Source organism: Macadamia integrifolia, chromosome 4 (assembly GCF_013358625.1).
Source record: "Macadamia integrifolia cultivar HAES 741 chromosome 4, SCU_Mint_v3, whole genome shotgun sequence".
In the NCBI taxonomy this organism is placed as follows: Eukaryota; Viridiplantae; Streptophyta; class Magnoliopsida; order Proteales; family Proteaceae; genus Macadamia; species Macadamia integrifolia.
In genome coordinates, this window is record NC_056560.1 from 8,765,443 (window position 1) to 8,779,244 (window position 13,802).

Below are 13,802 nucleotides of genomic sequence, written 5' to 3' on the forward strand. Positions count from 1 at the left end.
AGGCAGCAAGAAACTTCACTAGGAGAAAACAAGCCTAGAGAGGCAGCACAAAACGACTCAAAAACAATGTAAACACCCAACGCAAAACAACTTAGGACAGCCAAGAGAGCAAAAGAAACCAGAGATCAATGTCTGATGGGCTACGAATGGGTGATAGATATCGTATAAAGAGATAAAAACAAATGGAAAAACATTGTACATAATTGGCCATTTCTATTGTCCAACAGTTATACTGAATGAGAGCTATATATATAGTGAATGTTTGTGCACGTATCGCAGATGCACAAATGGGGAATCGAAGCTAGAATCGTGCGTCTATTCACACAATCTCCAATTCATCCTAACCATCTGGACAACCCACGGAAGAGTAAAATAACCCCTCAAGCATATGAAATTACAAAAAAAAAAACCTGGACAAACCAATGTGGGCCTGGACAATATTATTCCCAATATCTCGACATGTTTTCCAACCTATATGATGGGTATATATCAAAACTCCAAACCATTTTACACGACTTGGTTCTTGACTGAGGGATGGCAAAACCAGTCTCCATGATCCAGGTGATCAGCCTTGTGAAGTTGAGGGATTGTGCTAGATACTAGCACAGCCCTTAGTTCAACATTTCCCAAAACAATAAGGGCAACATGGACTAGCTATCAGTTTTAGTTGCTTTGCTATAGATAGATACAAATTGTCATGGTATGAAAAAGTTATATGGCTGCATTAGCACCTTTAGATAACTTGATTTGTGGCTTTTATTGAGTCTTCTTCCCCTAGTTTATCTCCAAGGTTTCAAAGTACTTGATTTTTATAAAACCTTTTGTTCTCATTGAAAAATTTCAGTTTCAAAGTCCCTTATCTATGTCTCTATGTCCTTTTCTATCTAAATTCTAACTGGAAGAAGACTTAAGGCACTCATACTTTCAAGTCAAGAATTGATAAAATGATAATGGCTGCAATAGCTGTCATGGCAACTTCTTTAACATTGATCTAGAGAACCCTTCTATGATTATATATCCTTTCCTAATTAGAAGACCAAAAACCAATAGCTCAACTTGGTGCCATTTGGGTCGCAGCATCTAGGGCTAAAGGTTCAGCCCTAACCATAAGTTCCTTGATTCTAAATGCCTTTTAAGTACTGTTAGGTAGTCCTAACTAAGAAAAGGAAGAAACCTTAACCAATAGTTAACTGAGGCTTCTCACATAGTCCCAATTAATTTTCTACTAGCTGGCTTCTATGACCCCATTTTGGGAGGGTTAAGAGATGGAGTTAAAACTAATCAGAGATGGATACAATAATTTATCACTGAAGTCATGAATTAAGAAGTTGTAGCCTTCTTTTAATTAACATAAAAAATCTTTCTAATTATCTCTTATTTTATTTTTAAAAGTTATTTAATACAACATTTACGTGAAATGAGAGATTTTATCCTCATGAAAAGAAAAAGATGTGTAGCTAAAAAGAAAAAAAAAAGCATTTGGAAGCATGAGAAGGGACATCATATAGAAGAAACAAAGTGTCATTTCAAAGCCAAAAAAAAAAAAAAAAAAAACCCATTAATGCACGGCATACAAGCAGCGTGCCCAGATCCTTTACTGCTGTCTATTTCCAAGGTAAATAGCCTAAACAGCTACAAACCACGAAGGGGGAAGGGGGGGGGGGGGAGCACTGAGCAGTATACCTTAATTTCACATTGAACTAAACCTTACTTGTGAATTTTTTATTTTTGTGGGTAGAAAAACCTCGTATGTATGACTGCAGCATAAGAACACCAAAGACTGATAAGTGATAAGGCCCACTTATTAAAACGTAGGCCCAATACATGGGCCTGACCCGGTGTCTATGTTCGGCTGGTCCAGCCCACATTACTCGCCCATCAAGTGTGCAGTTCGGACTTTGGAGTGTTTCAAAGGAACGTTCGATATTAATTTCCGACATCTATTTTGTTTATTTACTAAAGCAACCTCGTCGTCCGGAGAGTTCAAAATTCAAACTTCCGTCGGGCGCCAACGTACCGTGCCGTTGGGAGGTCGAGAGGCAACTTTATAATTTCGCACATATAGGCGCCTCTCACAATCATCCAGTCTATAAATACAGGAGGGACACTGAACTTTTCAATTGAGCGGGAATCCGATCGGAGGAAAATGTGAGTTAATGTGAATCCTCTGGATCTTAGAAACCCCTTTTTTTTGTTAATAGCTTCTCTGACTGATCTTGTTCTTTACCTGTAAATTTTTTCCTACTTAATCTCCTCTGCCATTCAAAGATATGCTGGATCTCTGAAGTTCTCTGCCGATTATTGTTGTTCTTGAACGCATTCCCGACTTCAATCATCCACTCGTTAGAATATCATGTAAGTAACCGGTTGGCTGGAAGTTTTCAAATTTGCTTCTCATGTTTTCCCTGTTTTTTTTTTGCTGGAGAATTTCTGGAATTCGTTGATAACTTAATTGTTCGTTGATTTAGAATGAATGAGGAAGTTTTGCCTTGATATGACTTTTTCCCTGGAAAGTTTATAGCGATAGAAGTGCTTTAACTTTCCTGATTTCATAAAATAGAAAGAAACAGCTTCGAATCAAGCGGAAGGTGTTTGTTTGTTAATCTTTTTGGTGGAAATGATAAATTCCGACATGAATTCGATGAATGCAGTTGGAATTCATCTGTTTATCCAAAAATCCAAAGGTTTATAATACTTCTAGATGATAGAGGCATTTAGAGATGGATCACGAGTTCAGTAAATTTAGGAAAATATCCTCTCTTCCATATCTGTTAGTTTCAGGTACCTGACGTTGAGAGCTGTTTTAAAGAGTCTCGGAACTTGAAGTTCTCAAGGATTGGCGTTTTTGCTGAGAATTTTGGTATGTGAGCAGTGATTAAGCTTTATCATATTTCATTTTCTCTTTATTGTTAGTTAAACATTGATCTCAATTCTGATTACTCATCAAAGAGTGCCTCTTAGTTGATGCTGATGAAAATTGAAATTGGGAAATGATTGGCCCTCTCTGTGTTAGATGTTATTTTAGTTAGCGAGAGCACAGGAATATGTCTTTATGCCATCTCATCCGGACAGACTCCAGGGACACCATTTGGAGTCTAGCAGAAGTAGTATTTGATGAAAGGCATGAAAGAGATGGGAAACCTACTTTGACATACTTCTAGACAACATTGGCGAGTCATAACTATATCAGAAGAACAAACCATGTTTGTGGAAATGCCGGCCGTATCTTTGTGACTTCATCAACTGTAAAAGAGTACATTAGTAATTTAGTATAGTATATAATTATGCGGTTGATAGATGACTAGCATTGTATGGCAGAATTGATTTCTGGTCTATACCAAGTAAAAATTATTGTCATTGATTCTGTGACAATAAGCAGTTACACTTAGTAACACCTTTTGCATGGAGACATGTCATATTTGTATCATGCTACTCGTGCAATTGGTTCTGAAGCCTTCTATGCATTCTCAGTATTTGATATTACAGGGTGCCCTTTATGTATTTTTCTTGCGGTATATAATTTGGAGAAAGAAATTTCAAGGGGTGGAAAACTCAAGTGCAGCCACTTTGGGCTGAAGGGTGCAGCTCTTAGCTGTTATGCAGAATCCTGCAGGAGCCCAAGTCTATTTTGTTCACTTGACCCACTTCATGTATCTGATTATTGATTTTTTTTTTCCCATCAGTGGTTTCCCCAGTAACCAGGTGGTCTCGTCACACATGCTACATATGTAAAAACTGAAACCGATAATGATGCAGAAAACAAATGAAAATAGAAAACAGAATCACACAATGCAACACAGATTTACGTGTTTCAGCAAGATTTCCTACGCCTATGGTGAGATGAGAACTGCTTCGCATGCAAGACACCCTACCCCTCAACAACATATTCCTGTTTTGACTATGATTTCCCTTTCTCAGAAGACGAGGCAGCTAGTTCTTATGATGACTCGTTCAAATTGGCATGCAAGAAACTAAAAGAAGCTTCCCCACTGAGCTTGAAAGTTGCTTTTAGATTAGTTAGTCATTACCTTTTGCTTTTCTCTATTTGTTCTAAAATAGCTTGCATTACCTTATGGCTTGATTCAGTACCTTCTTCATATTTAGATGAGGGAAGTTAGATTTCAGTCTCTTGATCAGTGGTCCCTTAATGGATTTCTAATGACTTCTGTGAGGTATGGGATATTCTGATCTCCATACTATCTTTTATGATCCTTCTCTTCGCACATTACTGTGTTCCTTGTATAGGGGGTTCAGGTTTTATTGGTAGATAAGGACTATGATCCAACGGTATCACATTTTTCCCTTCATGCAGTGTCCGAATTTATTGTTTATTTCTGAAACCAATTATGAGTTAATAACCAAAAAATGCAGTGGGATCCTCCAAATTTTTAGGACAAGTCTCAAAAGACATGGTGGACTGCTACTTTTTGCCACAAAGTGAATTCGAGCCTGAACTGGAGCTACCTACAGCGCTATGAGAACCTTTGATGTGAGGCAGATGTCTAGTAGGCTATTCTAACTCTCCATAGAGGCAGTCTGAGGTGTGGGATTGTCCACATTTTCTAAGTGTCAGCTGCGGTCATCTAGCTGAAGCCAATTTGCTCCCACAACACTATTGAGGTGTCAGATCGGTCCGTCTGCCTTTGCCTTCTAGCCACAGGTATGCCATCCCTGCTGATGACTGCATGATCGTCTGTGTACCCTTTTTACCTCCTAATCAATTAATTGTTTTACTTAACAGCTCAAGGTTGTATACACTTGTTGCAGCTCATCCTTTAGAACTAATCAGTCTGCATTAGGACTGACTCACGGTGGAGATGTTCTAGAGCCACCGGAGGCAGAAGGAAAATGGGGAATCATGCCACCACCAGCAGAAAATGGTGCAGGGCCTAGTATTGCCTCTGGTATTGTTGGTTCAGATCGATCATCGAGGTAATAGGGAAGGCTAATGATGTTGATCTTTGAAATTCTGTTTTCTTTCAAATTTTTTTCAATGAATATTTTAAAAGGGACCGAGTTTTCCTACACCCTTTCACCATCGGTGCTTTAAATGCATATAGGGGATATCATGAGGGTTGTTTGGGATGGTAGTTAAAACCCTATAGAGGTTTGTGAACTTAGGATACAGTGGTGAACTTCACTACCCGGTGAAGGAAAACTTTGTCTTTTTCAAAATGTAGTGGACTGGCTTATTTTTCATTTTGATAAGCATTTGGAAATATTAAACTACAGTTGTGAAGCTGGTACACGTTGTGCCCTCCTTACCTTATCATTTTTTTGCCTCTACCGTCATTTACATGGGTGTTGTTCAATTGCTACTTGCATATCCATTGTTAGGCAAGGGAACCTGGAGTGTTGACCCATGATGGAACTACAATTATTCCTGGAGCCTTGGATGTGACACAGAAGATTGCTAAAGATGCTATGATGCCAATAGCCAGAACTTTTTCGCTTCCAAACTTGCCATGTGTATGAGTTACTTATTTCAGTAGTTAGTATTATTCCCATGTTCCAGGTTATGGTAATGATCTATACTTATTCATCAGAATGCAATGGATTTAATAATGACTAAAGGCCATAGTCGTGTACCTATCTACTCCGGAAGCCAACAAATACCATAGGCCTTCTTTTGGTAAGCTTTACAATTCTTTATTTCTTAGCTATTGAGCCTTCTAAAAGGTCAGATGACATTGAAGGTGGTGACATGTTATAAGGAATTTTTCAATTTAAAGCATGTTCCTAATATTTGTGCCTGCTATTCTCGAAGGAAATTATCTGTTATCATTACCACTTGGATTCAATTTAGAACCCTGACAGACCCAGTCATTTTTGGTCCTGAAAACCTAGGTTCTAGGCACTGTTTTTGGGTGGATGAGATAAATAACATTTATGGTTATACAAACCTAAAGCTATTAAGAAGTTGACTGAGGGATGCAGTATACTAGTACACATGGGCAAGTGTATGTAGCCTATCCTCTGTTTCGCAGAAGAGACCGTTTCCAAGTTTGAAGAGACCGTTTCCAAGTTTTGAATCTGTGATCAACAATGAGAGATGTAGTATAATAATATTAATGTTGTTTTAATAAAAGAAATCTACTTTAGTAGTGGTATAGAACTGCCACTAAATGATTTCTTCTAGTGGTGGGTAAAGGAGCCTACACAGGCCAATACAAGAAACAGCCACAAGGCAACAGCTGTGCCATACGCCAAAGCCCTTAATTTCTTGTAGTGGTGGAGATGGTCATAGGAAAGGTTAGGTAGGTAGGTGCGATATGTTTGATTACAGAAATCTAGCTCTGCAATGGTTATGGAAGGTCAATCATTTCATGTAACTTAATGTAGAAGTTAGATCTGAAACTTGTTTTACAAGAGAGGTAAAGTGTTGGAACTGACGTTTTAAAGGTGAACCATGGACAGGACTATTGCAGCTGATTGGTTGATGGAATGAAGAGCACCACGAAATACATATATCATTTGTGATGACCCAAATGATAGAATAGCTTATTAAAGGTTACGTTGATGGTTTGACAATAATGGTGAGGTTATCACTTCTTAGTGAAAGCTCTGAAAGTCACCCTAAGTGGATAGCTCAGTATCAACACTTCATAGTCGTCAGAGGTCATGAGTTCAACCCTCTTTAATGCCTACCTGTAAAGTTGTTATGAGTTCAACCCTCTTTAATGCCTACCTATAAAAATGAAAGTCAAGATATTGTTAATTTAATATGACTTGTGGGCAAAGAGACGTCTTGAATTGGCAACAGTGCAGCATTGGCCACACACCTCCAACTGTCGTATGTGCGCTAGAGAAGATCAAGTTTAGATTTTAGAACATTTGTGGACTTACGCTTAACAAGACTTTTAACTTGAAGATTAATTGTTATCATTAAATTAGTTCTTCTAAACAACATAATATGGCCACACTAATTAAAGGAAATAATTTATCAACAAAGTGGTGAACTAAGAAGTTATAACCTACTTTTTTGTCCCTTATCTAATTCTTAAAAGCAGTTAGGTGCTCTTTTTTAGTAAATAAGGATAAATTTTTCATTTCACATTGGAATTGTTTGCTTTTCAATTTTTTTAAAACCTCTTGTTACCCTTATATTATATTAAATATTTCATTAAATAACCTTTTGTATAAACAAGGGCAAAAAAGTATGATTATTGTAAACAAGATTTTCTATTCTAATTTTAAAAGGTACTTTATTTGGTAAGGTATTTTAAGTCTCAGTTTGGTACATTAATCATCTTTTTCGACAAGTAGGTAGTCAATAACCAAAGGAAGCATTTTCAAAACAAATTAATAAATAATTAATAGAAGTAACAAAACATACAATAGGATTCTTCTCCATAGAGCCTAAGGACCAAAGAGTGATTTTAGGGCTGGAGTGACCTAGGGATATGTGCCAGGGTTCTCTAGCCTTAGGATCATTCTCTATCCCTGGGTTCTATGGAGGGGAGCCAGATCCTAAAACATATATCTCATTAAGAAGAATGAACTTGAAGACATTTAAGATTATATGATTACTATTTTAATCATTACATGGAGATACATAATAATATGCATTGTATGTCAAATTAGTTTGATTTTGAGATTATAAAAACTATTTATTTTTTTATTCAGTCTCAGTTTGTATATGTTTTATCTTGAACCAAATTAAAGAGCAACTTAGTGTAGAAGATTTTCACTACTATAGGGTCTGAAAAGGACAAATGTACATAACCTCGTATCCCACGCTTTGCAAAAAGGATGTTTTCAGGTTTTCAATCCATAAGAATTATGAATATTTTTTTCTTGGTAAGAAGAGTTATGAATAATTTATTCTTTCGTGTATTTGAAGCACAGACCCTTGAAGGGCTCATCCCGTTGATCTTCTTTTTCCACGCTCTTTGTCTCGGAATGAGCAGGTTTCTCCCCATCTTTGACTTTTCATTTCCATTTTTCTTTTCAAATATATACTATATTAAACCTGCTTAGTGAAGAAAGACAGTGAAGTTGTGCCATTGGTCAGCTCCCTACGGTGCAACCTGGTGTATACATGCCCGCAGATTCCTCCAATAGTCATTGCACTACTTAGTAGATATTTTTTGGGACAATTTGAATTGCGTTCAATAAAATAACTTAGACATTCCTAATATATATTTATATAGAGAATGTGCCCCTTTTAACATATCTAGCTATGAAGGGATACCCCCATATGGAGAAGACTAATTGTCTCTCATGAAGAACAAACACATACCGAAGTAAGGTATAAATGAATGAAGCCATAAAACCAACTTTTGGATAAAAAAAAAAAAAAAAGCGCAAAGGGACTTTTCTTGTGTCTGTGGCTTTTGCATTGACCAATGAGAAGAGATGTGAGGGCACGCAAGTGTTTGTGAAAGATAACCTCTCCTCTATTGATTGCCAAAGAAATGGAATCTAGAAGGGTTTTTATGAAAATACTAAAATCAAAAAAGGTATTTGTTAATCCAAAAGAGAAGGTGTCAAAACTTCCATTTCTTTGACCCCTAATAGGGATTGTAGGACAGTATGTTATAACTACTTTTGTAACTACTTGACTGCAAGTCGGATAGTAGTCAAAGAGGTCGTAGCCTTAGAAACTTAGGATCAAGTATTCGTACCTCAAAGACCTAAAATAAATATTATGAGATTTTTTGGATGGGTGAGTTATAGCAGCGCTTAAGCGGAGGAAAGTGATTATTCACGCATGTGAATGATCTTGGCCTGTGGATATGACATCTATTAAATGAGGAGAAAGAAAATATATATCATATCCACAGACCAAAGTCATTCACGTACATTCACATACGTGAATATTCCCTGCTCTCGCTTAAGCGTTGGCTTCATATAAACACCACATTTAATTTTGATCGTTAATTTTTTGATAATGAATCTAAGCAGTTGATTGCCCTCATTCCTTTATTAGGGCTTTCTACGTTTTACATCCGGTTCCTTGTTTTGTACAAAAACTTTTCTCTTACATCTCTCTTATTCGACCACTATTCTCTTCCCCTTGGTGTGTAAGCATATTTGAAGCAAATGCCGTGAGCAACTGGGCGTGATTTTGAATTGCGCTGCGCCAGACTTGTCTCGTTAGGCTCTGCCCATGAGTCGCTTTTTTTAGACTCCAGAGAATGGTTTCAGCTTTCAACCGATTAGGGGATGAGGCAGCTCTCTTTCTCCCATATTATATCAGATATGAGTGATCAATATCAGCTCAACAGTTGGTTTAATGGCATTCAAGAATGGAGATAAACCAGAGATACCCATCTCCAAATTTGGCTCTGACCGTCAAACCCAACAGACCTGAGAGAGAGAGAGAGAGAGAGAGAGAGAGAAGGGCGGGGTTGGGTGGCTTTAGTCGTATCCAATCTTGACTTCTTCTTCCTCTAATGGAGCCCAAATTTCTTCGACTCATCTCTCACCAGTCCTTATCTCCGCCATCAGATCTAATAATATCGATTACCTAAAACTCATCCTTGGGTGAAGGAGAAGATGAGAGTGAAGAGATTTGACCAAAAACCCAGTTGGAAAGGTCAACCCAAACAACATTGTAATGGATTGAAAAAAACGAACGATTCAGATTATATCAGATAAGATCAACGGTCAAAACTAAATGTGTTGATTATACTAAGCCAACGCTTAAGCACCGCTACCTCTAAGATACTTGTGGGCGATAAAATCAATGCGGTTTTTATTGCATTTCTGTGCTGTGAAGTTTCTAATTGGCAATTCCTACAAGTTTGGTTTTTTTTATTTCTTAATTACGTGGCATTATGAATTTTTAAATATAAGTGTCAAAGTCAAAAAAAAAAATTTCTATGTTTTATGGATTGATGATGACGTCAGTGATCCATCCGTCCAAGCTTTTTCCTTCTATAAAACCCCTTGCATGGGCTTTGGTATTTCATCATTGCTTCTGGTATCCATTCTTCAATAATCTGTTAGAGAGAGAGAGAGAGACGGAGACAATGGGATCCGTTAATGGAGGAGAAATGTCCGAAGTGCAGGGTGGCCAAGGTGGTCCAGCCACAGTTTTGGCCATTGGCACTGCAAATCCATCCCTTTGTACCTTAATGTGTGACTTCCCAGATTTCTTATTCAAAGCCACAAAGAGTGAGCATAAGCCTCTGTTGAAGGAGAAGTTGAGGCGACTTTGTAAGTATATACAACTACTTCCCATAATAACATTGGATTAACCCACAATATTGATTTCATTCATGTGGGATGATGTCGAGTTGTTGCTTATGTTGCTCTGTTCTTTCTTTTTAATATTGTTACTAGTATTTTGTCCTTGCACAGGCTATATAGTCAATTCCTTTTAGAGGATAAGGCTGAATTATGGTTGCTGTTGTAGTCCACAATATTGTTCCATTTATTAAAAATTCAAACATAAAATATTCATGTACGAGAATAGTCTCGAACATTATTGTGATCAACACATGGATTCTAATGGATCCATAGACCTATGCCACGGAAAAAGTAGAGTCCATGTATTGATCACTTAAAGGTATGAAGACGTTCTCATACATATATGTGTGCACACACATATTCTCTCTCTCTCTCTCTCTCTTCGCTAAAGATCAAGAAAATTAATTAAGAAGTAAAAGAGTAAAAAGATTACAAGGATAAAGAAATAAAAAGAAGAAACAAAAAAAAATTCTCCACCTTTAGCATTGCCATCAACAGAGAAACTCAGACACTAACAACATAAATGGTAATGAGGTCTAGATAAGGCATCATACAAAAACTCTTCCCTGATATGAGAGGGGGAGATGATGGCATCATTGCCACGTCTCTCTATCTCTCCCTCTCATCATTTTTATTCGACAATATAAGGCCAAGATGGTGTCAATTAGAGAACAAGAGGGGTGCTTAGCATTTCAAGAACCTTTCATAGGTGAAACCATGGAAGCACTAGTTAGCTTAAGTTTAGCTTCTGTTGATGCAGAAATTCGGCCGTGGGCATTGGGGGAGAAACCTACAAAAAAGGAGGCTGGAGCACCGCTTACCTAAGTCAGTTTTAATAACAAACAGTTTATTGGAGCAGTGGAGAGAGAGAGAGAGAGAGAGAGTTGCCTCTTTTTCCCTTTATAGGGTTGATGTGGTGAAACCCTAATCCCTATAAAGGGTGAAATGACTTGTTTGCCCTTATAGATAGATACCTTGAGTCCTTTGATTTCTGGTTGGGCGTCACGTGTTCTACGCTTATTAGTAAGATTATTTCATGATGTGTCACATTTTTTTTCACCAGTCTTCTTATCTTTAACTTGAAATTTGATTAAATTTGACTTACTGACCTAATACTACATGCATCCATAAGGTAAGCAGAACCTATTTTTCTAAAAAAGTTAGGCCCCAACTAGCGTATCACATGACAATTATAGCTGGTGCATCCTGTACCTTGATCGCCATAAATCTCTTCCTTCCTAGAGAGATGGCGTGCGCCGCCCTTTATGAGTTGCTTGTTGATGGACTTGGTTTGGAGGTTTCTCGAAAGTTCCTTTCCTTGCCCTTGTGGAGTTTGTACATGATAAGGGGGTGTTTGCTTTGTTCGAACACATTAATTTTATTTTTAATATAAGAAATCCATGACCTATGAACAAGCTAACCAAACCAGTGGAACACTTGACTTTCTTAGTTTTCTGGCTTAGGACAACAATATAGTGTGTGTAACTGGACATTGATAGCACAATTAGTATATTGATTTACATTGGAGGCATTAATTCTAAATGTCTTGTCTTTTGATGACGCTATTAAAACGTATAGGTGAAGGATCAAAGATTCAAAAGCGCTACAGTTATATGACACCGGAAATTATCAATGAAAACCCTGACCTTTACGATCCAAAGGTTGCAACAATAGACAAACGGCAAGATATTTTGGTGGTTGAGGTACCCAAGTTGGCCATGGAAGCTGCATCCAAAGCAATCCAAGAGTGGGGTCAGCCAAAATCAAAGATCACCCACCTTGTATTCACTACCATATGCGGCATTGATGCACCAGGTGCTGACTATCAGCTTGTAAAGCTCCTCGGCCTTTCACCCACCATCAAACGTGTCATGATGTATCATTTAGGTTGCTTTGGTGGGGCCACTGCCATTCGGGTTGCTAAAGACCTTGCTGAGAATAATAAAGGTGCACGTGTCCTCGTAGTTGCATCAGAGATAAACTCCGTGAATGGCTTCAAGGCACCTTCTGAGACTGATATGCACTCCCTACTAGGTTTGGCCCTCTTCTCGGATGGTGCAGCAGCTCTGATTGTTGGTGCAGACCCTGACACGTCAATTGGCGAGCGCCCATTGTATCAACTTGTCTCAACGGGTTGTCGGATCTTACCGGATACTGAGGAGATGGTTGCAGCCCACTTGCGTCAAACGGGTCTTTCGATCCGTTTAGCCAAGGATTTGGCTCCAACTATCTCTGGGAATATTGAGAAATGCTTGGTGGAAGGGTTCAATAAGATTGGTATTAGTGATTGGAATGAGATTTTTTGGGTGGTTCATCCTGGTGGTCCAGCAATTTTGGACATGATAGAAGAAACTGTGGGGCTGAAGGAGGAGAAATTGGATGCATCAAGGAAAGTGTTGGTGGAGTATGGTAACATGTCAAGCCCAACATTATTGTTCATTTTGGATGAGATGAGGAACAAGTCTATGGAGGAAGGGAAAGGCACCACTGGTGAAGGATTTGAGTGGGGTGTGTTATTGGGGTTCGGACCTGGTTTGACTGTGGAGATGATTGTCTTACGTAGTATTCCTATAAACGTTTGATCACCATCAGCTTGTTGAATAATTAATAATTTGTTACTAAGCTGTGCTCTATATATGAGGTTTGTTTGGGAAGGGTAGCTTTATGTACCACTTAAGGTCTATACATTTTGTACCCTTCATCAGAAGTTTGTATGTTGTACTTACAAATAAAAATTAATGAAGAAGAAATAATGAATAAGCTTTGAAGAAATAATTATTATCTTGTATTTTTTTTTTTCTCATTCATTCTTTCTTTTGTCCTATACCCCTCCTCAACCCCTTTTTGTGAAAGACGACAATAAAGGTTAGTGTGTGGATCAAGTTCTTGTACGAGAACCATTCTCGTACGGCTGATCCACGCAGATAGAATTGACCACAGAGTTGGTTATTGGGTAAATTCCATTTGTACAAATCAGCCCTATATGAGAATGATTCTTGGACAAGGATTTGACCCACTCTCGATATCCAATAGAAGAGGCCAATGAATCGAGGCAAAAGTAGTTAAAAGAAAATAGAGTAAAATTTGACATCTTGACTTTGTTATTATTTTTGTGATTTACTTCGTGTCATTTATTTTTTCTTTTCCTAGTCTTTATTTGGATCCATGTAACTAACCCCATTACGATGTGATAAGAGTTTTATATTGTTTTATTTGACCATTGATAAACACAAAAGGTTTCACCAAGCAACTGACTAAACGTTTCATAACTAATTTGGGGCTTCTACTTATACGACTAAGTTGGTAGCTTTTATGTTGTATATATTTCCTTCACCCCTACTTTTCCCTTTGTGTTCGCAATAAATTGATATTATTTATTATTTATTAATTAAAAATAAAAAGAAATGAAAAGCTGCCTTAGTCCATAATATGTTGAGTTGATGGATTGGTGAAGAGAGAGCACCAGTAAAAGGAACGTGAAAAAATACACCGTATCCTTTCTTACTACAGGGTTTCTTCTGCATAACTATGAAGAGTGAATTGATTCATTTCACTATGATTTCTTTGTCCACTATTTTCATTCATGTGCTTCAATTTGTAGAAGG

The 13,802-nt window shown here is 37.7% G+C and overlaps 1 protein-coding gene and 1 long non-coding RNA gene across 17 annotated transcripts; both read left to right on the forward strand.

The window, feature by feature from the left end:
- Positions 1 to 1,997: 1,997 nt before the first annotated feature.
- Positions 1,998 to 6,833, forward strand: LOC122077214. Of its 16 annotated transcripts, none has more exons than XR_006139726.1 (6): positions 2,000 to 2,158; positions 2,269 to 2,355; positions 2,776 to 4,660; positions 4,742 to 4,932; positions 5,338 to 5,632; positions 6,418 to 6,833. It is a non-coding gene; the product is annotated as an uncharacterized LOC122077214 (long non-coding RNA). The 16 variants fall into 16 exon arrangements; XR_006139725.1 differs by having other exon boundaries at positions 2,001 to 2,355; positions 2,776 to 2,860; positions 3,026 to 4,660; XR_006139728.1 differs by having other exon boundaries at positions 2,001 to 2,355; positions 2,782 to 2,860; positions 3,014 to 4,660.
- A 3,088-nt stretch (positions 6,834 to 9,921) lies between these two features.
- On the forward strand, positions 9,922 to 12,972 carry LOC122076004 (chalcone synthase 2-like). Its single transcript, XM_042641257.1, has 2 exons — positions 9,922 to 10,164; positions 11,776 to 12,972. The coding sequence occupies exons 1-2, from the start codon at positions 9,978 to 9,980 to the stop codon at positions 12,777 to 12,779; spliced, it is 1,191 nt and encodes a 396-aa protein (XP_042497191.1). The 5' UTR covers positions 9,922 to 9,977; the 3' UTR covers positions 12,780 to 12,972.
- The last annotated feature ends 830 nt before the right edge of the window (positions 12,973 to 13,802 follow it).

Excerpts from the sequence above, each read along its gene's own strand:
- LOC122076004 (XM_042641257.1), top strand. The coding sequence starts at position 9,978 with ATGGGATCCGTTAATGGAGGAGAAATGTCCGAAGTGCAGGGTGGCCAA. Across the intron at positions 10,165-11,775 it reads GGAGAAGTTGAGGCGACTTT|GTGAAGGATCAAAGATTCAA; the intron begins GTAAGTATATAC and ends TAAAACGTATAG.